The sequence below is a fragment of the Alternaria postmessia genome (genome assembly GCF_024291825.1).
Source record: "Alternaria postmessia strain BMP 2775 chromosome Unknown scaffold_53, whole genome shotgun sequence".
NCBI classification, from domain to species: Eukaryota; Fungi; Ascomycota; class Dothideomycetes; order Pleosporales; family Pleosporaceae; genus Alternaria; species Alternaria postmessia.
In genome coordinates, this window is record NW_026260126.1 from 92,744 (window position 1) to 118,921 (window position 26,178).

The following is a 26,178-nucleotide window of genomic DNA, read 5'->3' on the forward strand; positions in this document are numbered from 1 at the left end:
ATCTCGTAAAAGAAGTAGATGCAATAGCTGAACAAACTGTAAACACACAAACAGTTGTCGGAAGTTTCACTCACAGCCCTGTCAGGTATCAAGAGGGGTGAGAACAGGTGGCGTTCCGATTGGTAGGCGCGACTAGTTCAGGGGTTCAAGAAGCAAGGGGAGGGAACAAAGAAACCCAGCCTCTCCACTTTCTTGTCCTACGCGTGGTATTGTTACCAAAACAAGCCCTGGAACATTATGACAGCTCTATTTCGCTTTGTCCGCGACACCTATGCGTGTCTTGCCCCACCGGAAATCGTCCAACTTGTACAAAGTGTAGAGCTGGGTGACAAAATTAACAGTCGGCCCAAAGAAGCCATACATCCAGAAACCGATAAACGACTGAATGATGTCAGGAACCGAATCCGAGGCTGCGACGACGACCAGCAGGTCGTAAACTAGCCGATAGTTCTCAAGAATAATCAGGTAGAATTTTGTTTGGTTGTCAATTTGTCCTAAGGCTTGATGTCAGAATAGTATCATCAGTTGCAACTACAGCGGTACGTACGGTAGTATCTTGAAACATAGAGCGCTGGGTTTACGGTCCAATGCAATATGGACGTGAATGCGGCTACTCTCTCGATCCAGCCTGTCGTCTTACGACTAAGAAGGAGACTGTCGCTCGTAAGTGGCCCTAACGTCCATCTACGTCTTTGACTCAGCAAGACCGAAGGGGTACTCGGCACTGTTGTGTACGCTCGCGCAGCGAGGCATACGCGTGTCCGGACATCGGCGTACTCTGAGAGAACCAGACATATGTGATCCCTGTCTTCGCTCATCATGGATCGGATCGTTCGGAACAGGCCATCGGTGCCCTTCGGGTAATGTCCGAATTTGCCCAGGATATGATCGCCGCAGGTATACTCATTAACCCGCAACAACTGGCAGCACCCGGGCAGACAGGTCACCTTCCTGCTAGTAAGACTTTGACGGAGGCGACGGCGGTGCTGACCAACCAGATACTCGGCGTTTTGGTAGAGGTAAGAAAATGAAAATGGTCCCAAGGCTTTAGGATCCGGTCGAATGTAGCCGGTCACTCCCTGACACTGTTCGTCTTCTCTTACTGTCTGTATCAGGTTGAAGACGCACTTCGTGTCAAATCTGGTATCTGCGTCTATTCCAACGGCATAATCCACAGACTGGATGGACGCCTTTTCCAGAAAGTTCTTCAGTTCAGCAAAGAGCTTGGATGAAAGCATCGCTAACGAAGGGCTCGAATGGCGCTGGTTGAACTTGTGCATGAACGATCGTATAAGGACGATGCCGTCTCGCTTGCCTCGGTTTTGGTTTTTGATAACGCACATGATTGGGATCCCTCTGAACTCGCCCTCGATGACCTCAACGTCTATGGGAGCACCGTCCCACGCAGTATACGCCTGAGCCATGGACCTACTTGACGGACGCTCAACAACATCCTCTTTCAAATAGGCAGCAGCTGTTTTGGGTTCACCCTTGCTGCTGACTCGGCCGTCGCAGATCACGACAATGACTTTCTTGTGGGTATCTAATAACTGCTGCTCGGCCAACGAATCCAATGAGGTCATCAGTTCTGGATACGACTCGTTATAGCAACATAGCAGGTAGACAAAGTTCTCTGGCTTCTCTGGTATTTTTGGTTGGCGCCGGTACAATCGTCTTACGATGAAGAAGATAATGACGAGCGTTATCTCGGTGCAATCCACCACAATCCGGAGCATCAGTTCTGGAATCAAGTACCAAGAGAATTTGGACCAATTTGTGAACATGTAGATAAGGACGCAACTACATTCTGATAGTTAGCGATTCTATTCTTGTACCATGAGTGGTGGCTCACTTACTTCAACGGTATCAAAATAGATAGTACGACATATTTCTCAAGCCTCAGCCGCCGCGCGTCAACAGTTGGCAGGTGTTCGATTGCGCTAGACAAAATCCGGGGCGAGAAGAAGAAGGATCGTTTCCGGAGGTTGTTAGGTGTACTCTTGATGTTTCCCGCAATATGAGCCCCCGAGCTCGTGGTCTCTAGGATTTCCATCGTTACGGACGTAATGTTTGGTGGTATGGTAGACGAACACTGCGACAGAGCAACATGCGATTTTTAGTACTTTGCACACTCTCTCGGTGCATAACGGGCCAAGAGGCGATCTGCGTTGTCGTCTCCACATCATTCAAGTATCTAGAACGTTGGGTATGATAGTGGTGTCAGGCGGTGTACACCAGGATAAAATGCAAAACACAATTCCGAAGTAGTTCCAGGCACCAGGTTACAAGATCGTCGTATCATGACCTGCATATGCAGGTTCGTCTTCCCTAAAACGTCTATTTGGAGTTCTTCCCCGTCTTGATTCCGTACCCGCTCGGAGTGACACCGGTGATATCAGCCTTCCGGGCCGCTGCAGTGCCGAAGCTAACCTTAGGAAGTATCGAGACTTGAGTTTAGTGTAACATTGCCGAATTAAATTTTGTCAACAATCGTATGGCCTGGTGTCTCGAGACGGAGTTGGAGTGTGCGTATGCGTGTGCGTGTGCAGCCTTGCGGGACTACGGATGTTAGGATGAACTGACGACCTAACCGCCAATATAACCGTAAATTCTCACATCATATCAACCCCTGTGTTCACTCATCCATTGCATCCGTTAGTTTGACTCGTCTTTTCTGCAACATGACTTCATCAGCGTTCACAGCATCTCAAAATCCATCAGATTTGCCTATCTCTTCATTGAATGAGTATGACAAATCGCCTGTTATCGCAATTATCGGGGTAGGCTATGTCGGAGAACATCTTATGGAAGTGTTCTCTTCCACTTTTCAGGTCATTGGCTACGATATATCGACTCCGCGTATAGAGAGACTGCGTTCGAAATATTCTTCGAAACGCCATACCAAGCTCTCAAACGATGAGAGAGACTTGAAAGATGCGTCTCACTTTCTCGTCTGCGTACCGACAACCGTAGGAGTGGACGGCAAGGTTGACTCCTCACACATTTGCAGCGCAATAGCCATGCTCCAGAATTATGTGAACAACGAGTCCATCGTGGTGATAGAAAGTACGGTCGCAGTTGGGATGACGAGGAAGTTCCTTGGACCACTGGCTGCATCGCGCGGTATCCTTGCCGGAATGTCACCAGAGGTAAGCAGCCCGCATAGAGGGGAAGATCGACGACTGACAGATACCCGAACAGAGGATTGACCCTGGCCGAGTTGAACCCCCTCCTAGATCGATTCCCAAAGTCGTCTCTGGACTTGACGACATCGTTCCAGGCTCGCTGGGTGCTATCACACGATTGTACGAGACAGTGTTCGACACTGTCATACCAGTCAGCAAACCCGAGGTCGCAGAAATGTCAAAGCTGTACGAGAACTGTCAAAGGACCATAGCCATCGCCTACGCGAACGAGATGGCAGACGCCTGCCAGGGTTTGGGAATCGATCCTTTCGAGGTGGCACACACCGCCGCAAGCAAGCCCTTTGGATATCTGCCTATGTATCCCTCACTAGGCATTGGCGGTCATTGCATACCCGTAAATCCGATATACTTCATGTCGACTTGCAGTCTTCCACTCCTCCAGCAAGCTCATGAACGAACCATATCACGTCCTTCGCGCATCGCCAGCCAGCTTCTCATTTCGTTACTGGAAGATACCCAGCGCAAGCACGGTGCGACACGCCGACCCAGTCTTCTCGTAGTAGGAGTCGGATTCAAGTCTGGCCAGTCGGATCTATCCAATTCGCCCGGATTGCAATTACTCAACTACATGCGCCAATCTGGCGAAGTAGACCTGATGTTCTGTGATCCTTTGGTAAACCAGGAGACCATACCTGAGGTGCCGAAACTGGAAGAAAGCTCATGGACACCGGACGTATTGAAGACATTTGACGCAATTGTGGTAGCTGCGAAACAACCCGGTCTGGATTACAATGTTCTAGATACCTTGTCAGATGTGCGGGTTGATGTTTGGAATCGATGACAGACTGGACGGCTATTGTAAAGCGGCCCGAGTCCCGTTTACAGAAGATTCTTTAACTATCTCCAGCTGGCCGTTGTGTCATGGGATACACCTTTTGGATATCCAGTATTAGTTGAAGGAAGGTACTCAGCCGGAGGGACGAAACTATCGGCCCGCGTAAATGTCCGAGAGGGAAGATCCTTCCTGCAGCACGACCGGCGAATTCTGTAACGAATCCGTTGAAATCGGGCCTACTGTGGTATCGTGCGGCTCAAGTGGCTAATGGAAGTCTCAAGATCCAAAAGCGGTGAGGATGGGTATCGCAACCAACGTTTAATTCGAACATGGAAATTCCGACGAGAAGCGCACGCAATCGTCTTACCTTACATTGCTACCACCGAAATGTGATTTACAAAAGCTGAACTATCCCCCAAGTCAGTCAGCCAGATATTCAACCCACCATGAGTAATGCATTGGGTGCTTTTAATCCACTTTACTACTATCCGCTGGGCAACGTATGTCCCATAGCACAGCCACTCGTCAGCGTCACGAACCTTACCTATGGAAGGTGTGGACCAGGAGTTCGCCAGCCGTCTTGTAGCCATTGCTGCGAGGAAGATGTGAGTAGCCAAAAACGCTCCGCATCCGTTACTTTGCTAATCAACACGCGTAGGGCTACCACATGTCTGATTCGAATCATCTTGGCGTACCGATGTGCCTCGAAGAGTTTGGACTAGCATGTGATGGCTCTAAATGGCCACCGGGATTTAACACGTCAGCTACTCCAAGGCCAAGGCTTGGAGATGTTCCGTATGGGAAGAAGTTCAGAAGTTGCACAGTGGAGAATACACTCGCGCTTACGTACGACGATGGCCCTTCACAATGGACCCCCGATTTGCTTGACATACTGAAGGAGCATGATGTCAAGGCAACCTTTTTCGTCTCAGGCATTAAGCTGTATGATGACTTGGTCAATCATCGCAGCGAAAAGACCCCTGCGATTATAAGAAGAATGTACAACGAAGGACACCAGATTGCGGGACATACTTGGTCCCACCCAGACATGGACCTGCTGGATTCGCAACAGCGGAGACATGAACTGATAAAAGGAGAGATTGGGTTCGTCGACATCTTGGGTTTCTTCCCAACGTACATGCGCCCACCCTACAACATTTGCGGGGCCGAATGCCAGACCGACGTCGGAGAGCTCGGATATCATGTGGTGAGTGTGGAGGCTCCCGCTATTTCGCAGATTACATGAAGAAGCAAACTGACTCCGACGAAAGACTTCGAATGATATCGAGGGCCGAGACTGGGCAGGTAATTATACCTTCTCCGAAGAACATTTTATGGCAAAAATTACGAGTAAGGGTAACCGTCAGGGAGTCCGCGCCTGGATGGGCTTAGCGCATGATACTCACAATCAATCGGTGTATCGCTGGACGCCATTCATGATCAAAAACGCGAAGGAGCGTGGGTTCAAGCTGGTGACAGTGGGCGAGTGCTTGAACGATCCAGAAGAGAATTGGTATCGGGATCCTTTGACGGGTGAAGCGGTTCGTGATCTGCCTCTCAAGGGTACGCTGTAATATAGTTATCGTTGTTTGAGACTTCAGCATGGTAGGGAAAATGGAACGGAGAGTTGAGTGTTTCGTGGAAGAAGTCATGATGGAATGTTCAAGAGCTGTCTTGAGCATGGTCGCGACGCGATGACGTCCCAGTCGCGTGCTAAACATCGTCCGTGCATTCCCAAACCGTTGTACCAGCAAGCAACCCAATATCCTTCAGTATCGATAGTCATGTCACGTACCGCCATACCACGCGTAGTACTACGTATTAGCTCAAGAAGCCCGTTATGCGCATCTTCGAGGGTAATTGAGGCGCCTAGCCGTAGAATGTAAGCTCCAATTGCTGTTTTGCGCAGACCCCTCCGCTCACACCACTCAGTCCTCTTTTGCGCCCAACACCACAATGCTCTTCTCATACCGCTCGGAGCTTTTCAGTGAGCACACACCTACAAAAGAAGGCCGGTAAAGCGAATAAAACCCGTGCGAGAACCGACTCAGCTCCGCCTGTGACCAACCCAGGGCCCCGCACACCTACCGATGAAGCCTACGATATCTCGGGGCTCGAGGCACGGATCCTCAGGGCCCTGGAGAAGCTCACGCATGATCTTAGTCAGCTGCGCGGTGGAGGAAGGATGAACCCGGATATTGTGGAGAGCTTGAAGGTGCAATTAGGCACGGCAGGACACGGCAAAGAGAGTGTGAGACTGGGAGATATCGCACAAGTCGTCCCGAGAGGGAGAGTGCTGAACGTCATTTGTGGAGAAGAAGCGGTACGTACAAGCGACCACTACGACAGCATCAGGCATTGATTCCATACAGCACATCAAGCCCATCAGCACCGCGATCGCAGCTTCACCGCACTCGCTCACGCCTCTTACACCCGAGCCCACCAACCCTCTCACGATCCAAGTCCCGCTACCACCTCCAACCGGAGAATCACGTCGCATGGCCGTGGCGGAAGCCGTTAAAGCCTCGGAGCGCGCAGACAAAGATATACAAAAGGAGCGACAGGACCACAACAAGAGGTTGAGGAACTTTGAGCTCAACCGCTCCGTGCTGCCAGATGATCTTCAAAAGGCGAAGAAGCAGATGGAAGAGGTGGTGAAGAACGGACACGAAGAGGTTAAGCGCATCAGTGACGGCGCGAAGAGGGTGCTTGAGAGTCAGTAAATAGCATGCTGGAATTACACTGTTTGAAAGGTACATTGATATCGTATCACAACACTCAAAAGCTCCGATATACCGCATGTGCGATCGCGAGGTGTCGCACCCATACGCCTCTCTACAGACCCCGCCTTAGGTCTGCCTTACGACCCCATGCATGTGCTTGCATACTTTCAGAATTATGTTGGCCAATAGAACTTTCGCGCACTACCTGAAGCAATACATGCCGCAAGACTCCAATTGGACGGCATGTCATGCAGCATGAACACGAGCAAAGCGAGAAGCTCAGCCTCCACAGCAGGCTTGGCACGACCCCTCGTGCATCAGCTGGTGATCTTGGGGACCACAACATATAGGAAGATGCTAGCCAGAGCAACTAGCTAAGTTCATTAGGCACCAGAGATGAATCTTGTAATCGATAGCTATGGCGACTGCTGTAAAGCCAGAAGACACCGCTACGGTCCAGCTTGACGAAGCAGACGAGAGGAAGGTATACATGTGTTGATATCCGTAACTTCTCGCTGCATCTATGTTGACCTAAGTTAGGGTCCTACGATCACAACGAAATCCTTACCATCAACTGAAGACGTCGAGATCACCCGTCTGCCTATGGAAGATGATCTTCAGCTGCTAACCAGCAATGGACCAAAATCGACGTTTCATGTCTACGACAAGCACGGGTGTCACAAGTGTATCTCACCAATCCTTGACCCTGTGCTAGAACAGCGTTCTGGTCCTACCGTTAAGCAGCAAAAAGCGAAACATAAGGAGCGGAAGGAACGTCAAGACGCCGGTCTTCCTCGTGTCGAACCAGACAACAATGCCTTCTTCCTACACCGACCGTATCTTGCTTTCCATGTGCCGCCCCGTGTTCTTTACATGGGCAACAGCAAGCGCATGGCACAACCTGCTGTTCTAGTACACGAGGGCTGTTGGTGGAAGGAGTATAAGCTCCAGCTACTTCCATCTATACCCGACATAATCGACCCACGTGGGGTAGTTGGATGGCGACACAATGGAGGTGACAAGAAAGCGCTCAAGCTTGACGATCACAAGTTCAAAGGCTATAAAGTCCGAACATGGAGACTGTGGGGTGAGACGGGTAAAGACTACGTACACTCTGTAAAAGCCATACGCCAAACTGGCGACGGTATGGATCCTGATGTGGCTAAAGACTCCAGCGTCAAGTCGGGAGAGCCTGCGATGGCCAACGAGGTAGTGTACCTGCGGTGGAAAAACCCTCTATCCCGTCACACAAGATGCTATCACTTCCACTATGCAGGCATCGACTTCTTCTGGAAAGGAACAGGTTCTGTCCAGGAATCTCGAACCTGTGGGCTCATGTTGCGCTTCAACCACTTGAAGCTAGTAGCCAAGTTACCAGTCCTCGAAGAGAAGGAAGAAACGCAAGTCGAGGTATGTTTAGGAACGTACACGTCGTCCATTGCAGTTAGGAAAAATGGTACTCTAGAGTTCTTTGACACCGTTATCTTGCGGTTGGTTGACGAATTCGCGCCATCCATCCTAGCTCGGCCAGAACAAGAACGTGAAGAGGAAGATGCAGTGAGGATTTCTCGGATGAAGAGAAGCACGCTTTATCAAGTATTCGTCGCTACTGCCATGTGCATGATCAAGAGCGAAAAGGAAAAGAGACACACTTTGCTGGATCTGATAATTGCCGGTATTACTGAGGGTGGTGGTGCGGGTGGGTGATTGTATACGAGTTCACCACTTGGGTAATTTAGCCAAATCCATATAATGTTCATGAAGGCGTACAATATAGTTTCGTGATTAAGAAGTGTCAAGGTACTGGTAACAACTAAGCCTCGGCTGGTGTAGCTATCGATAAGCCTCGCGCTAGACATTGGAGTTGGCCACCACTCATGACGTGGGACATTGCCTTTTCTTCAATTCCAACGGCGAACTTTCCTTCAACATCGCATTCCTGTACCCTGGCTTTTCTGTATGCCCGCATTTGCTTTTCCGAGACAATATATCTGCGCAGGCCGTTTGCGCGCGCACCGAAGATTCGATGTCTTCATTTCATCCCGAGCCGCAGCGGTTAGGCCTCTGAGGCGATATGGGCAGACGGCCACACAACACAAACCGGAAGATGACGGAGAACATGAGGAAGAAGGCACCAGGGAAAGAGTGAAGGAGTCAGGAGTAGAAGCTGAGAAGGAGGAAGGCGCGTTCACGCGACGAATGCGTAATATGAGCGAAGAAGCGTTGGAATCTGGAGGCCATGGCGCTATCAAGGCTGTCGAGGAGGCAGGATTTAGTGCAGACCTCAAGGCACAACTCGAACAGCGCATCGCATCCGCAAACCTCAGATCTTCCGAAGCAGAGCTGCCCGACTACGCCTCTCGCCACACGCGCGACCTTGCCACAACCGAAGCGTGGACCGGCACCGAGTCTCTCCACGATGCTAGCCTGCGCATGCTGAACGATGCCCATAAGCCGCTGCGACTAGGGAGACCACCGAAAATGCCCGGCGTGCCGATACCGCAGTCGATTGACACCGGACATAGTCGGAGCAAAGAGGGTCGTGGCTTGCGATTAGCCAATGCACGCGACAGGAGTACCGTGTATGCAACAATCAAAGACGACGAAAATATGGAAGCTTTCGACCGGGAGAAGCGCCTGCAGGAGCTCAAAGATCGCTTCGAACCGCATGCGCGTGCCATCGTTCCTGGGTCCATCCAAGGACTTGCCTCTCTTGCGAATAAAAGGATCGAAGATGCAATTGCTCGTGGCCAGTTCAAGAACATAGCTCGTGGAAAGACGGCAAACGTGGAGCGAGACTACAACGCATCGAGCCCATTCATCGATACGACCGAGTACTTCATGAACAAGATTATACAAAAGCAGGAAATTGTGCCGCCGTGGATCGAGAAGCAACAAGAGCTCACATCGACAGCAAGCAAGTTTAGGAGTCGTTTACGGGCGGACTGGAAGAGACATGCTGCGCGTGTGATAGCCAGTAAGGGCGGATCACTGCTGGACCAAATCAAAAGAGCAGAAGCGTTTGCCAAGGCAGAGCTCATTGCGAATCCTCTGAAAAGGAAACAAGAGACGCTTACCACTGTGGACGATGATGGGAATATGTCACAGATTACGTTATCGGGAGGGCTGAAGGTGAATCCAGCAGGCGAAGGGTCGAACGGAGAGCCCGTGGTCACGGAAGAGGTTGTAGCGAAGATGGTCACCCTCGATGTGTCGCCAGAAGCTGTAGCGCAGGACCCAGGAGCAGCCACTGTAGCAGATACGACTACGCAAACCATGGAAGTACCTGTCCCCACGCCTGAGCCGGAAGTGCCACCTGCACCTTATCCCTTCCGTGACCCTGATTGGGAACGCATTGAAGGTAGCTACTGGACAGTCGCTATCAAAGACCTGAACGACAAGGCGCGCAGCTACAATCTCCTAGCACCCGAGCTAGCTAAGAGACCTTACTTCAACCTGCAACGCGAGCTGAACTCCTGCTTCGCCGACGTCGCGCCTCAGCTTGCCGGGGCCATCCTCGAGCGTGCGCGGAAACCACCTAAGAAAGTGGATAGCTGGCAGAGCTCCAGCCATAAGAGCGTGCTGGACAACATCATTGGAGGGCCGGTTCGCGTGCGAGACGAACGTCGCGAGAAACAATACGGCTTCAGGCAGTTTTGGAAAGATCTCTGGGCCGACAAGTCAAGCAATCCGTATTGAATCACTACCAAGGCCGATGATCATCGTTTCACGGCACGCCAAATCTCGTTACTCTTGTCCTCGAACCAACTCGCCCACCGTTTACGCAGCCTTCATGCACGACATCGAGTAAGAACTTGATCGGCAGCACTTGCCTTCTCGCCTACCCCCGGCTGCTGCCTAGTGGAGCAGCGGCTTGAGGCTAGACGTCAGAGCCGTCTGGATATCCCGGTTCTGGCCTTGGTTTTGCTCTTTCTGCCGTCATGGGGCACATGCACGTATGTTCAAATATGGACGTGGATTGTCATCCTTTTAACCCGAATCGAGAGCGCGCTACCAGAGCGTTGGGTCGATAACGCAGGAGTGAGGCGTCGGGAGTGCCGTGACAGGCAGGGGTTCGTACGACCGATGCTACGCCCTCCGAGACCTGGTTATACGAATGCGAATGTCCTAATTCGGAGCCAGCTGCATGAGTTTAGCTGCTCGGCAAGTCTGATTAGAAATAGAGGCGTTTGAACACACCCGGTTTCTGGTATTCAACTGGTGATGCTATGTCTGGGATGCTGAAATACGCGAGTTCGACCGTCACACATGGTCGATCATTGGCCTCGTCGCCTCGCAAGGACATGGTACCATTGAAAACAGATAGTGTCTATGGATGGACAGTCAATACTCATCTCTTGTTAATGGATAGTCGTCCGGGTTAGCAGTATGCCGAGGTAGAAGGAGACGATGCTGTTATCGGTGTGCATGTCATCACCATACATCTCTCCTGTAGATTCTGACTGGCTCCAGGCTACCCCGCTGTGATCATGATACGTGCTTCCAGTATGTTCTCCAAGGACATCGCCGACACCCGGTTCCTGTCCGATTATGATCTTGCCAGTGCATCTGGATCCTTTTCCTTTGCTGATTGACCCACCGGTTAAGCGGCAGGATCATGCGCAGAGAAGTCTCGTCCCGTCCTACCAATATCGGGTTCTCTTGATCTTAGAACTCGATACGAAATCCTACACTAAAACTCGCGAGTGAATGAGATTGGTCTGTGTGACGCGCGGTTAGTGCGGGAGGTCATGATACAAACCGGGTAATAACACTCGAACTTTTGATCCTACGCATGCATGCTTGCTATCCTTCCGTGTGATATGCCTTGGCTGATCCAGAAGACGATCGCATATAACTTTTTCTTTTCTTTACGCTTGGCAGAAGATGATCTCCCGTTGTCCCATTCACTACCCAGACATTTGCCGCACACGAACTTACCGATCAGACGAGCACATGGGGAAATTTTCAATCCCAAAATCCCATGTCTTCCGTTGACAGAAAAGCCTGCTTTTGAGTAATAGTAAAGCATCATTGGTGGAAGAACCCCATGCCCACATTGAGGAAAAGAAGTAACATTGTCGATCACAACTATTGCCCTTCCAAGTATACTGTCCACACTCGTTTGCGCTAGCACAATACCGCTAATCATATCTCGTAATTAAACTTCCGTTGTATCCAAAAACGGATACTGATATTGCCCTTTCTACCTTACCATACCGACCGAGTGAAGATTCATCGTGCGAAGCTAGACCCTTTATAGCGAACCCGTTGCCCGTTTCTGATGTGACAGACTCGCTTCGTATCATGTTGGTACTGAACCATGCCTTGTACCCACACCAGTGGCAGCTGTCACTGCCGATCCGGTATAGTCGGACGATTAGCCTCCCGCAGTAGCGGTCCTCAGCGCAACACCCACACTGACGGCACTATCACTTCGCATCCTGCTGTGCTGATTTGTGCCGGTGGTCGATTGAGTCTTCCCCTTGCGGACCGCAGTACGTTGGTGTACATTGTTGCCCATCTTCCTTTCAATTCCACTGACGACCCGAGCAATGGGTAATACTGCATCGACTTCCACTTCCTTCGTGTCTGTGCGAGGGCTTTCCTTCTTCGACCGGCTCTGCATGTTCCTTGTGTGATCGCTCTTGCCAATGCAAGTGTTTTCGGTAGCTGCAGTATGTGTCGACTTTCCTGCGCCATCGAATGGCTGGCAAAAGCAGATGCGTAGAGTGTGTCCGGCTAGCGGACCGAGGACTCCTATGTCGCGTTTGTTCGTAGTCTCACGGGAATCAATCCGCTTCGTCCTAGCACCTGTGACATTCCCGCCGGCGCGATTCCGAGGTATGCTAACGGAGGCGGTTGCTGCGGCTCTACGGCTGGAAGCCTTTCGCTTGCAAATCACCCGTCCTTTTCCTGACGATGTGCAGCTCGCAAGAATAGCCGTGATCAATCGGGCTCTCTGGAATCTGGCCTCGTGTCTGAGATCTTCGGCAAAGGACCGGGCCGACTTGCGTCGTTTGTATTGCGGGCGTGGCTTGTTCTTTTCGTACGAATGACGCGGTTTAATGTGAGGCGCAAGACCCTCGGTCAGCACTATCCCGTCACAGCCATGGACTGATGGAGCAGGTACAATGAAGCATTTTGTGGAGCCGGTTGTAGAGTCGATCTGCGACCGCTCAGGACGTCTATAGTTGTGATGGAACCGTAAGTGCGCAGGAAGCGGAGCCGACGATGTGGGTGGCGTGGTCATTGGCCTTAATGAGGGCCTTGGAGGCGGTAGCCATGTCGTTGTAGGAAAGGCACTATAGGTCGTGGATGTGGTTCTGTTATCGCAGTACGATGTGTTTGCAACGGGCAAACCGCTAAGGCCTGAAGCGCTCGTTGTACCAGGCGTCGAGCTGCCTTCTGGCTGGATAAGATTACCCGATGGAGAGAAGAAAGAAATCTTGGGTGTGTCGTAGTTTGGGCGAACGATACCCGATGCAGCAGCTATTGGTAGTAAAGATGTCAACGCAGATGATGTGATTGAGCAACGCGGGGGTACCGCTTCGGGAACTTGATTCGGATCAGGGGGAGACTCGGAAATTGAAGCTTGCCTCTCTAGCTCGGCCATTTGTGGTGTAAACCATACCGGCGCGATGGGTGTGGGCGGGCGCGAGGAGCGCACTGGATGAGAAAAGTCGTGCTGAAGGTCAACATCAACGCCCACCACTGTTCCCGAATAGGATGTGGACATGGTACTACAAAAACTCGTGTTTCGACTAGCTTCCCTCGCACGTTCATGCTCTATTAGCGAATGGCTGATGTTACTCGATGTGGAGATGCCATAGAACGTCTGTCCAGCTGAGATTGTGTTCCTGCTTTCGTTTGAGAGCGTTGGTGCTTCAGCGCTACGGCCTCTGGGTGCTTCATCGCGTGGTTCTGGGTGCACAAGACGCACAGAAGGGGACCATTCACGCGAACGAGCTACAACCGAAGGTGGTGGTAGTTGCGCTACGGCTGCAAGCGTACTTTGCGACTCCAGCGGATACGTTTTGGCATCGAGTAAGGACGGCATCGCATCAGCTGAAGATGTAGGATCCACCATGAAAATCTGCCCATTTCTGGTCTGATCCACGGGAGCCAACACTCTAGTTGCGCTCAGGGACTGAGATGCACTGGGCATACGATATGGCGTGTCAAGTCTGTCATCGCTCAGTTGAGACATGTCAGAAGCGGACAAATGGCTGTATGGACTATCCTCGCTCGTCTCCGGCCGGTCGTCGTGGTGCTGATTGAGCGAAGCCTGCGTCGAGGACGATCTAGACAGGGTTCTCGAGGCAGCTCGAACGTTATGTACAACGCCACGAAAGAAGCTTTTTACATCCCTGGAATTTGCTTCGGGGTCTCTCCTGACGATTTGATACGCTGTAGATTGCGAAGGCTGAATAGTGCTTAACGCAGGTTGTATAGCGGCATGATCAACCCGGGGAGAGGTTTTGGGATCCTTGCGCAAAGGCACATCGTACCCTTTGCTTGGTGCGTCTAGCACGTGCTCAAGGTGAGTGTCTTCTGTGACGCGCAGGAGATTACGATGCTCTGAAGTATGGGAAAGTTTGTTCGGGGCGTGGGTTGGTGAGGTATTTTCCACCACACGCAGCGAAGGTAAGCGACCGACACTGAGGAGGGAGCCGTGGGAGTTTAGCGTGGAGTAAGAACCCTGCTCCGCAATGGTTGCCAAGGGCGCCCCATTGGAGCGATTTGCGAGCCGGACGGCAAGATTGTAGGGAACGGCTCGAACTCTGGCCTGTTGTTGGTAGTCCATATCCTGCTGCACGTCTCCAGCCCCGGAAATATCATGGCAGGTGTAACCATCGTGGTCTTGTGCAACGCGATGTCCGTCGCCCCCTTGTGCTTGCGATTGCGGTCGAAGGTGCGAGGAGTTCGTATCTACGAAAGCCTTGTAATAGGCGAAAGGATCCGGATGCGAGGCATGAATCGATCGAGATGGCGGATCCGCATTCGCTCCGGACAGATCTGATGCAGCTGGACCATATGCGGGTTCCTGGCGGTTGCTGCAATCCAGTAAATTGGCGTTCCGGGGATGTGCGGTAGGCGTCATGCTCATGTCAGGCCATGAATATATTGCCAAAGATGAGATCCGATCGATGCTAGATCATAATGTGCATGAGTGTGGGACCCTGCCGATAGCAGCAACTTTGTTTGTGCTGTACAGGCATCCTAGGAAGCAGCAGACATCCCACAACGCCCTCTCCGAGGTTGTATGGTTTAGGCAGGAGCGTCCGCGATCTGTTCCTACGCAACCGCCCTGTCGTATTTCGTGGCTGCTCACTCACCATTCGGAGATGGCGGAAAAATGTCATCACCAAGGGCGAAGTACTCGCCGAATCAAGCCCTTTCAGTCGTATGACCACCGCAGTAAGCCTAAGATGTCGGTCCAGTTTTCTGTGCCTTCTAGGCGCAAGCGGTATCTGACGCGACGACATGCGGAAGGTCATCCAATCAAAATGCTCCCTGCACCCAGCTCGGAAACCCACGAGTTTTCCTAGCTTTGGTAACGATATGCAAAAGCAAGACTGCCTGCCTTTTGGCCCTACGTCGGACCCTCCCGTGAACACGTCGCTTTTTGTTTGCTTACGGTGCTGTGGCTGCTCCCGCGTCCACGCAAACTCTAGGCCCCAGGCTTCCCTGTCCTCTGTTAGTGCCGCTGCGAGGTCATAACCCATATCTGTCGGTAACGCGTGCCACCCAACGATGACAGGATAAGATCGAGACTTAGTAGTAAGATCTTGATATCATCTTCAGAGTTCCGCAGTTGACCAAGATTGAATGGCTGTCCCTGCAAAGCTACCCTTTAGTAGGCTGCGCGTTCAGGGTCTAGCGTACACCGGCAAAAGCATCCGAAACCTTTCAAGGGACCTGGCCACGGGAACAAGTGGGTCGCTCCGCTCGTAATGTATACAGCCCGTCCCTGAACGGACAAAACGGTCTCTTTCCTCTAGGCTCGTCTGCAGCGTCTTGGTGAAAGACTAGTTTGACGCAGTACCCACAGAGACTATAGAACTTAGTGCAGCGGCAGGATTGCATGTTGACAAGGTTCACCTGGAAAGCGTGGGCGTGCCAGGGCTGTGATGGTTGTGAAGTCAAGTGCCGAGCACATGTGGCTGTTGGTACATGCTCTCCTCCCTGTAGCTTCACATTCCTTCAAAAGTCCTGGTGAATGATTCGGGCAATCCAGCGATGTTCTGATAAGACTTAAATGCAGGGGTGACCATCGAGTCACAGTATTTCCTAATCTGGAGGGTGATTGCACCAGTAAGTTGGGTGTAGTGACGCCGCGGAAGCCATCTATCACCGCTAGAGTGATGATAGTCGATACGTCAGCTTCGAATGCATCTAGTAGGTATAGTATAGGCTGAACATACCGAAAATAGGAAAGAAAAAAAACTTCCCTGCACGTCAACCTATTAGCCAACGAAGTAGTTCTGCGCAAGGGGCAGCTTCATCAGGTATCTGACCGGTGTTAAACTTCGGCAGGTTCACTTTACGGGGTACCGGGAAGCATCCGTGCGCTGACGCTGGAGTATCGTATTCACACCGGCTTGGCTAACACTAGGGATGGGTGAAGTTAGTCGGCACAGCGAGATCTTCGATTGTTTCTAGAAGCTGGTGAATCTGCCATATGCGTCAACCATATGAACCACCCCAAACAAACTACATACCTTGAGTTTCGAATAGACGATAGCAGGGTTGCTCATGTCCGTTGATTTAATGTCGCTACAACGGTTTGGACGCCTCAGCCGTGACTGTTCTTTGGCACCTCGAGACGCCCTAGACTTGGTTTCATTGGTTGCTTGAGAGCACTGCCCGTTGACCTAGACTTGACGACGATCCTTACCTTGTATGGCTGGGTACGGATGCGGCGCCCATTTTGCTCGCAGGGGCTTGGAGTTTAGACATGCTGCAAGTATACCCCTACTTGGCTCCCTCAAATAGGTTGTGGTTTGCTGATCTGTACACATGAACTGACACATCATTCCTGTGAGAAGACATGACTCAGGTCGGCCCGTGTTGACTTGAACCCACGTGTTGTCTCCAATCCACCCCAGCTTCAAGGGACGTCAACCTGGACCAGCGTCAGCGATTCGCAGCTGCTACTCGTGACGAGCCGAAATCCGCTGAAAACGCTGAAAACGCCATGTGGTGAGCCGTGTAATCGTGCATTTCGCTTGTGGCTAGTATACGTTGGACCCGAAAAGTCTTCGATGCAGTCATCTCTCTCCCAGCAGTAAATGCTTGTCGTACTCATATCTGACCAGCGCTCAAGTCCGTCGAACTGGGCTTCGGGACTGCATTAGGCCTTCGAGTTAGCGGGCCGATAATTGCATTGCGGATGTTGTTTTGTTCGTCAGGCTAGGAAAAGCTACCGCCGATCTAGCTAGCGCCAACAGGACGGTATGATGATGTGGAGAGATCTACAGGCCAGTGTGAAAGCACTGCACATCCCATGGATCTGGAGCGATGTCCTTGCAGCAAATCAGGGTAATAGCCTCTAACGCATACACCTCCCGTTGCTGCACATTGGGATACGCGAGAGCCAGGTGATACACCCCATCCACGTCAATAGATCGGTGTTGACCAAGCATGACACCCAGGATTCGCTAGCTGCATATCAAGCCACCATTATGGAATGGCGCCTCGGCCGGACGAGTAGTGGTGGTATTAGTCGGTATCCTTCAAATGGGATCTGAATTGTCTCGTGCTGTGGCGTATGCGCCGTGTCACAGCGGGATGGAAAGACAATGGACCTCTGTTGTCACATGACGGCAACTCCAGAAGATCTGCCGGCCTTCAAGGATCTCGAGTTGAGATATAAAGACAAAGGGAGTATAACCCCATTTCTCTCATACCTGTTCGGATCTGTTCGAGACTCAACAGTCACCTTCGTATCGCTGGTGTGATAAACGATCCTTTTAGGGAACGTTGCTTGAACATGACCCTGCCTCCTCTTCCCCAAAGCGCCGACAAGAGTGCCATCTGCGCTCGACTTGGGCTGAACGAACATACACACAAACTGCTACTCGTAAGTCTCAAACCGATGTTCGAGAGCTTTCCGCTGACCCTTATGTCGGACATAGAACGAAGCCGTGTTTGCTCGAAACGCTTTGAGCTCGAATTACCGCAGCCTGACCGAGCAGTCTAGAGCTGACCCTTCCGTGGCAGAGCCATATAGATGGGACGAGATATCGGAAACTGCAAAGCATTCGGAGATTCTGAAGATTGTCCGCGATGCTTGCGCCGAGACGAGACCATATTATGACATGGGTCGTTACTGGACCCAGGTCAATGAAGAGAACTGGGTTGCAAGGTGGTACCTCTGGCATAGTTTCCGCTACAGGTAGGTCGATGAAGGCCGTCGTATGAACTAGAACAACGCTCATCATTTACACAGGGATAACCGACCAAGGGAAAGGGCCGCGCCAGGTGGGGTTGGATCAAATAACGGCGGTAAGTGTGCTGCACTTCTCTAAAGGGATCCGTAACTTCAAACCCATGTTGCATCCACTGACACATGGTAGGAACGCAGCTATACTATGATCCAGCGCGCGACTATTATCGAGGGTGACCGACACAAACTTTCCGCTTGTGGCCGTGGCGACTTCCGACGACAGAAGCAATTCTATCTGCGACGGCATCTCTTGTTGTAGATGTTGAGATTGTCTCGTAGGTTTTGCTCATGTTGGGCGATGTAGGTGTTGCGGTTTCGGTTCACTCAGAGAACTTGTTTACTCTTCGGTGAATGCTTCCCGTGCTTGTTTTCCTCTTTCGGCTTTTAATACTTGACGTATATCCCCCATTCGATATTTCGGTGTCATTCGTTTCCACAGACGTTCACCCCGATTTCGATCGCTGTTGGTTACAGTCGGTCCTGCCTCTCTGAGATTGATGATGACGTCCTCTGTTGTTTTTTTGCAATCCCTTCATACACACGCAATATCCTCACATCACAAATCGATTCCTTGAGACTTCCGCGGTCCAGCTGCGCCCATTGACACTGCAGAGGTACGAAGTAAGAGTGAGGTTCCTCCAAGAATATATCTATGGTCGAGTTACGGGACAAGTGGGGTAGGATTCTGGATCAGGGGTCCAATGCCGTAGCAGTCCGGACTAGTAGGAAGCAGTTCGTTTTGGCAGGCGGGATGAGCCGTCAGATCTGAGCTCTTGTGATGAGGTCGCGCGATCGAGACCAAGGAAGCATAACATAGCGGAGGCGGGGTTTAACAACTACTTACAAGAAGATAGAGAATCTGAACAATTTCGCCTCTTCAGGTGTGTAAACCTAATAAAGCATTGATCATACCGACATTTTGTAGCTTGTAGCTTCATTTTCCGTGATCCTAGTCATGGGCTGACCATTTTCGTGCAACCCATGTCGATCATTACAGGTTCGCGCAGTAGCCGACGTAGATGGCTGTTAGGTGGGCATCGGCACTCCCAACATCACTTGAGCCGCAGATAGTATTTGTCAAATGAACCAACTTTACTGGAGGCCTAAAATAACATTCACACAACTTTCGCCGCAATTCGAATTGATCGCGTACTAAAACTGTTTATAATAATACCGGCACATTGTGACAGCCATGATTCGAAACTTTTGACACAACCAGCGACCAGATTGCATGATATTTAACCGCGGAAGTATAGGCGCTTTGGGAAAGCACATGTAGGTCGAAGGGTGGGTGACGATTTCTGACGAAAATATTTAGTTGATCGACACCAGCCCGGGTTTCCAAACGCCTTCGCTATGCAGAAATAGAAAGATTTGCAGTCTCCAATAAGTACAACCTGTACATGCAATCAAACAGCCGCGTTCGCCGTACTACGTGCGACTTGTTCTTGAAGAGCCTTCTGATACTGACTCCGCGCCGCGTCGATCGCTCGAAGCAAGGGGTCCACGATCTGGTTGACAGCCTTGGCTCCTCCTCTGATGGCCTCGGGATCAAACTTCCTCTTCTTCCTCTCTCGCTGGTTAGCAAACTCATTTTCTTTCCGGGCATGCTCAATCCTGGCTGCGCGGTCGGCCTCTGCCATATCAGCCACCGCCTTGATACGATCGAGCGACTTGTCTAGCGTCTCGATAAGACGCGCAATCTCGTTCGCGCGGTCTGGGTCCCCTGAGTAGAATACAGACCAGAAGTAGTGTAGGAATTCAACCGTTGTGTTGTGGGTCATGGTGAGGTTGTCAAGAACAGCCTCGGAGACATGGAGCTCCTTCGCTCGCTCGCTCGTGGGGATAGACTTGGACGAGGAATAGTCATCGTTGTGCAAATGTCGTTTCTTGACAGCCGCTATAATTTGCGAAGAGGCTGCGCTTCGGGCTGATTTGCTACCAACCTTGGTCTTCTTTGGAGCAGACCCCTCTTCATCGCTACTGCTTTCATCATCGATGTCGATTGTAGAGTGGAGGTCAACGCTCAAGACCTTGCCGTCGTCACTGCTAAACTTGCGAAGATCCTGCTGCAACGTCGAAAGAGCCTGTGCAGGAGTACGTTTTGTGTAAGTCGCAGCACTAGTAGAGGTATGCACGCTCTGACCGGCAGAGAAGAATCTACTCTGGTCTTGTACCCGAAGAACGACTCTGTTGTCATCATCTGCACGCTGTAGGTCCCGCAACTGCAGTTCTTTGTATGTCTCTTCATCCAACCCGGCAGGTCCATGCCGACTTGAGTCTGAGGGTGGCACTTCCTTCATCATCTTCTCGCTCATGCGATTCAAGACTCGGAGAATGGGTGCTTTCTCGTAGTTGGTCGGGTTCATGGTGAAGTCGGGCCGGTTGCCTTGTTTCTGGCTGTGGTTGTTCTCATTTGCCTCGATGTTGATGAAGTTGGGAATTGAGGCGGCGAGCAGATCCTGGTTGTCCATCGTCTCATCATAAGTCAGGTATTTGTCAAGCTTGGGATCAAGCACGTCCTTTTCTTGGATGCGCTCTCCCTTGAGCTTTTTCATCAAGCGACTGTGAAAGAATCTCTCCCAAAAGTCACCCTCGCTCAGCTGGGGTACGTTCTCGTTGTAGGCTTTTTGCACAACCGGATGCTGTCTGAATAACAGCTCAATCTGCTCTTTGGTCAAGCTCAGCATGAGAGTGCCGTTGACCGACTTTGACTTGATGACAGAAAGCACGTTGTAGGTTCCAGTAGACTGCGATCTTTCCGTTGCGTGTGATCTCAACATGTGCACGCGAGTAGACCAGAATTGCATAGAGAACTGTAATACGCCAACGGAATCAGGCTTCTCCGCGAGCGCTCGGTCGAAGCGTTGTCGAAGCGCTGGGCTCGAATTGAGTAGCGACATCTGGAGTGATGTATCAGCGAGCAGCTTCGCATCGTCGTAGTTTTCTTCGTTGTCTTTGCCGCCAGCTGTCACGGTCTGAGCCATGGCCATTGCAGCTGATGCGCCGCCGTCCCCTCCCTCTCCAGCACCAGCAGCAGGAGCTGGGGCTGGAGCAGCCTGTTGCTTCGAAGCCTCGATCCATTTGCGCAATAGACCGGTTATGTTCTGCTGATCGTCGCGAGCGGCGCCGGAGGTAAAGGTGAGGGTATGGTTCCCGGCTTGTGGAGCGGGCTCTGGTACAACAATCTTGATGGAGGCTTTTGCAGAGGTCGCAGGTGTCTGTTGGAGATCTACGCAGCGTCAGCCATGTGAAAATGTGTTGATATGGAAACCAAGACGTACTCCCAATGTCTGCTATGGCTATGGACAGCGGAGGATGCGCATTACTGGCCGCCGACGACTTCCACGACACCGTCTTGCCATCAGCAGACACAGAGACTCTGCCATCCTGCTTCTTGTACTGGGCAGCAGCGTCGGCCATGTTGGTGGAGGGGAGATGGGTCGCGGCGATCAGTGATTCTTTGAGGCTGACGCGATGCGGCGGTACTAGCCAGTCGTGGCTTCCCCAGATTCACGCGCTGCACGTGACTACGCATCACCCATCGCCCAGGCAGGCATCCATGGATGACGAATGCCGCCCGCTGTAATCGGCACGCGGCTTAAAAGTTTATTCGGAGCTCTGGAGACTGCAACGACTACATCAAAACGCACATCACTCCCCAATGCTACTCTGCCAGCACCAGGGCGTCTTTGCAGGAAACACAGCCCGCATCAGCCAAGAGAGGTAACACACCTCAGGCGCAGCGGATATGTATCCGTGCCTCCCAACGTCAGAGGCTGCTTCCTCGTGCAAAGCTGCAGCGGGCACCACTTCCGCCTTACATAAGGCCTGCACTGCTATTGGCTGGTGTTGCGAGAACATTCAATGAGCCTTCGATTCGCTGTGTGCAGTGCCGCTGTGACCAGCCGAGCATGGCAACGGGCAGGCAGATGCAGCGTACCAGACGCGCAACGTTGCTAGGCGACTACAATGCGAATGTTTCAAGACTCGAAACGAGGCGTGAATTATATGGTGTTTGAGGCATTTGACGTGGTGACCGGTCGGAAGTGCGCTCGATCCATTATAGTGCGCTAGGCCGGAACACGGGGCCTTCGCATGTGCTGGGCTGCGTCAACTTCTACTGCCCATTGCTACTGCAGAAGCATTCTTCTGTCTATCGTCGTCCGCTTGGATGCCACCCCTCCCCACCTCCGCTTTGTTATTCTAATCCCGTCATGTTGCGCAACACCCTGCGCCAGTGCTCCCGCTCGCTCCAGTGCGCCCCGGCGAGAGCAACCTTCTCGAGCCTCGCACAGCCATCACGAAACGCCATCTCGACATGTCGCAGGCCGCTTGCGCTGACGCAGCGCCGCGGGTATGCCGTGTCGTCCGAAGACACCAACAAGGGCGTTGTGCGTACCTCTCCAGCGCCGCCTTCAAACTCTTCGACCCCATAGCTAACAATGACGGCATAGGACCCCAACGACTCGTTCCTCCAGGGCAACACGGCCAACTACATCGATGCCATGTACATGCAGTGGAAGCAGGACCCCGCCAGCGTTCACTACTCATGGCAGGTCTACTTCCACAACATGGAGTCCGGCGACATGCCCGTGTCGCAAGCCTTCCAACCGCCGCCCAACATCATGAGCTCGCCCCAGGGCGGCGCTGCTCACAAGCCCGGAATGGGCATGGCTTCCGCCGAAGGTACCGACGTTATGAACCATCTCAAGGTCCAATTGCTTGTGCGAGCGTACCAGGCTCGTGGTCACCACAAGGCCAAGATTGACCCGCTGGGCATCCGCTCAGAGGCAGAGCAGTTTGGATACAGCAAGCCGCGCGAGCTTGAGCTTTCCCACTACAACTTCACCGAAAAGGACCTGGAACAGGAGATTGAACTAGGCCCGGGTATCCTACCGCGCTTCAAGACCGAGACCCGCAAGAAGATGAAGTTGAAGGAGATCATCGAGGCCTGCGAACGCCTCTACTGCGGCTCCTACGGTATCGAATACATCCACATTCCCGACAGGGAGCAGTGCGACTGGCTCCGTGAGCGCATCGAGGTCCCCACACCCTTCAAGTACTCTGTCGACGAGAAGCGCCGCATCTTGGACCGCTTGATCTGGGGAACCAACTTTGAGGCTTTCCTGGCCACCAAGTACCCCAACGACAAGCGATTTGGTCTTGAAGGAGGCGAGAGTTTGATTCCTGGAATGAAGGCCCTCATCGACCGAAGTGTCGACTTCGGCGTCAAGGACATCGTCATTGGTATGCCGCATCGTGGACGTCTCAACGTGCTCTCCAACGTCGTCAGGAAGCCCAACGAGTCCATCTTCAGTGAGTTTGCCGGTACTGCCGAAGCCAACGAAGAGGGCTCTGGTGATGTCAAGTACCACTTGGGTATGAACTTCGAGCGTCCTACGCCATCCGGAAAGCGTGTGCAGTTGTCTCTTGTCGCCAACCCGTCCCATCTTGAAGCTGAAGACCCCGTTGTGCTGGGCAAGACCCGCGCCATCCTCCACTACAACAACGACGAGAAGGAGGCTTCCAGCGCCATGGGTATGCTCCTCCACGGTGACGCCGCTTTCGCTGGTCAAGGTATAGTGTATGAGACCATGGGTTTCCACCAGCTGCCCAGCTACCACACCGGCGGAACCATCCACATTATTGTCAACAACCAGATTGGTTTCACTACGGATCCTAGGTTCTCTCGCTCTACTCCATACTGTTCGGACATTGCCAAGGCCATTGACGCACCTGTCTTCCACGTCAACGGTGACGACGTCGAGGCTCTCAACTTCGTCTGCCAGCTGGCTGCCGACTTCCGTGCTGAGTTCAAGAAGGATGTAGTAATCGACATGGTCTGCTACCGAAAGCAGGGTCACAACGAGACTGACCAGCCTTTCTTCACCCAGCCTCTGATGTACAAGAAGATCTCGGAACAGCCTCAAACACTAGACATCTACACCAAGAAGTTGCTCGACGAGAAGACCTTCACCAAGGAGGACATTGACGAGCACAAGGCTTGGGTCTGGGGTATGCTAGACGAGAGCTTCAACCGCAGCAAGGACTACGTACCAAACTCCAAGGAGTGGCTTACTTCGGCCTGGAACGGCTTCAAGTCGCCCAAGGAACTCGCAGAAGAGGTTCTGCCCCATCTGCCAACTGCCATTGAGGAAACTCAATTGCAGCACATCGCAGAGAAGATTGGCGGTGCACCAGAGGACTTCAATGTGCACAAGAACTTGAAGCGTATTTTGGCTGGCCGCACCAAGACTGTCATGGACGGCAAGAACATCGACATGGCTACTGCGGAAGCGTTGGCATTTGGAAGTTTGTGCATGGAAGGCCATCACGTTCGTGTTTCTGGACAAGATGTCGAGCGTGGAACCTTCTCCCAGCGCCACGCTGTGCTCCACGACCAGGAGACTGAGAAGACCTACACCCCTCTTCAGAACCTCAGCGAGGACCAGGCCACCTTCACCATCTCTAACTCTTCTCTTAGCGAATACGGAGTGTAAGTCACATTTCGTCCTTTTTATGTCTTGGCTTGACTAATCAATTGTAGGCTTGGCTTCGAATACGGTTACTCCTTGTCTTCACCCAACGCCCTCGTCATGTGGGAGGCTCAGTTTGGTGACTTTGCCAACACTGCCCAGGTTATCATCGATCAGTTCATTGCCTCTGGTGAAGTCAAGTGGCTTCAGCGTTCCGGTCTCGTCATGAGCTTGCCGCACGGTTACGATGGTCAAGGTCCTGAACACTCGTCAGGACGTATGGAGCGCTACTTGCAGCTCTGCAACGAGGATCCCCGTATCTTCCCGTCCCCTGACAAGCTTGACCGCCAGCACCAGGACTGTAACATCCAGATTGCCTACACAACGAAGCCGTCCAACCTCTTCCATCTCCTTCGTCGTCAAATGAACCGCCAGTTCCGCAAGCCTCTTATCTTGTTCTTCTCCAAGTCGCTACTCCGCCACCCGCTCGCTCGCTCTAGCATTGAGGAGTTCACTGGTGACTCGCACTTCCAGTGGATCATCGAAGACCCTGCGCACGCTACTGGAGAGATTGAGTCGCACGAGGGCATCAACCGTGTCATCCTCTGCACAGGTCAGGTGTACGCTGCGCTTGTCAAGGAGCGTGAAGCACGCGGCGAGAAGGATGTTGCCATTACCCGTATCGAGCAACTTAACCCCTTCCCATGGCAGCAACTGAAGGACAACCTCGACTCGTACCCCAACGCGCAGAACATCATCTGGTGCCAGGAGGAGCCCCTTAACGCCGGTGCCTGGAGCTTTACACAGCCCAGAATCGAGACGCTCCTCAACCAGACCGAGCACCACAACAGACGACACGTCATGTACGCTGGACGCAACCCTAGTGCATCTGTAGCAACTGGACTCAAGGTGTCTCACAAGAACGAGGAGAAGGCTCTGCTAGACATGGCCTTCACGGTCAAGCAGGACAAGCTGAAGAGCGAGTAGAAGCGCTCTTGAGCTTACAGGAGGGAAAAATCATCATTAATTGCATTACTCTATTCCCATTTCTGCGATGGAATTAGCTTGGAGTGGGTTTTAGGTAGCTGGACTTCATAGGGCTGTTCAGCTGTACATTTTTGATCACAACGAATGTATGTTTATGGCGTGTAGTATAAAAGCCGGATTTTCTCTTATCGTTTTGACTTGTAAATGTTGTGCTGTGACTACAAAGATGTTCGTATCAAGCCGTGTAGCTCGGTGATAGGTAGCCCGAGTGCTATGCGTGGTTTTGGCGTTGATAGAGGCTTCATATGTGCCGGCACAGCTTATGCATCGTGAACTTGCAATTGGCATTCTAGGACGCGCCGGAGCAGACCAAAGCCAGAGTTATCTGCTCATACTTGGGCAATGCCACGTCGAGAAATTCTTCCGCCAGTGGGAATCGCCATGTTGATGACATTACGCTCATACAGAAAGGCACGGTATTGGAGGTTGGAAGGCGTTGAGGAATTGAGGCTCACGGGGCGTGGGATCGTGATGGCTCTATGTCCGCGGTCCGGAA

The 26,178-nt window shown here is 52.0% G+C and overlaps 6 protein-coding genes across 6 annotated transcripts; 4 read left to right on the forward strand and 2 right to left on the reverse strand.

The window, feature by feature from the left end:
* Positions 1-246: 246 nt before the first annotated feature.
* Positions 247-1,784, reverse strand: J4E82_007618 (uncharacterized protein; the record flags this gene model as incomplete). The annotated part of the gene is made up of 2 exons (XM_051733862.1): positions 247-494; positions 548-1,784. 2 exons carry the CDS (start codon positions 1,782-1,784, stop codon positions 247-249), a joined length of 1,485 nt encoding a protein of 494 aa, XP_051586387.1.
* A 1,236-nt stretch (positions 1,785-3,020) lies between these two features.
* On the forward strand, positions 3,021-3,987 carry J4E82_007619 (uncharacterized protein; the record flags this gene model as incomplete). Its single annotated transcript, XM_051733863.1, has 2 exons — positions 3,021-3,149; positions 3,202-3,987. The coding sequence occupies 2 exons, from the start codon at positions 3,021-3,023 to the stop codon at positions 3,985-3,987; spliced, it is 915 nt and encodes a 304-aa protein (XP_051586388.1).
* Positions 3,988-5,765: 1,778 nt separating this feature from the next.
* Positions 5,766-10,403, forward strand: J4E82_007620 (uncharacterized protein; the record flags this gene model as incomplete). The annotated part of the gene is made up of 6 exons (XM_051733864.1): positions 5,766-5,772; positions 5,970-6,304; positions 6,354-6,696; positions 7,121-7,188; positions 7,245-8,403; positions 8,704-10,403. The coding sequence occupies 6 exons, from the start codon at positions 5,766-5,768 to the stop codon at positions 10,401-10,403; spliced, it is 3,612 nt and encodes a 1,203-aa protein (XP_051586389.1).
* A 7,297-nt stretch (positions 10,404-17,700) lies between these two features.
* J4E82_007621 (uncharacterized protein) lies at positions 17,701-18,109 on the forward strand (the record flags this gene model as incomplete). The annotated part of the gene is made up of 2 exons (XM_051733865.1): positions 17,701-17,790; positions 17,846-18,109. The coding sequence occupies 2 exons, from the start codon at positions 17,701-17,703 to the stop codon at positions 18,107-18,109; spliced, it is 354 nt and encodes a 117-aa protein (XP_051586390.1).
* A 1,456-nt stretch (positions 18,110-19,565) lies between these two features.
* Positions 19,566-21,579, reverse strand: J4E82_007622 (uncharacterized protein; the record flags this gene model as incomplete). The annotated part of the gene is made up of 2 exons (XM_051733866.1): positions 19,566-21,388; positions 21,441-21,579. 2 exons carry the CDS (start codon positions 21,577-21,579, stop codon positions 19,566-19,568), a joined length of 1,962 nt encoding a protein of 653 aa, XP_051586391.1.
* A 794-nt stretch (positions 21,580-22,373) lies between these two features.
* On the forward strand, positions 22,374-25,622 carry KGD1 (2-oxoglutarate dehydrogenase E1 component; the record flags this gene model as incomplete). The annotated part of the gene is made up of 3 exons (XM_051733867.1): positions 22,374-22,550; positions 22,614-24,655; positions 24,707-25,622. The coding sequence occupies 3 exons, from the start codon at positions 22,374-22,376 to the stop codon at positions 25,620-25,622; spliced, it is 3,135 nt and encodes a 1,044-aa protein (XP_051586392.1).
* Positions 25,623-26,178: the final 556 nt, after the last annotated feature.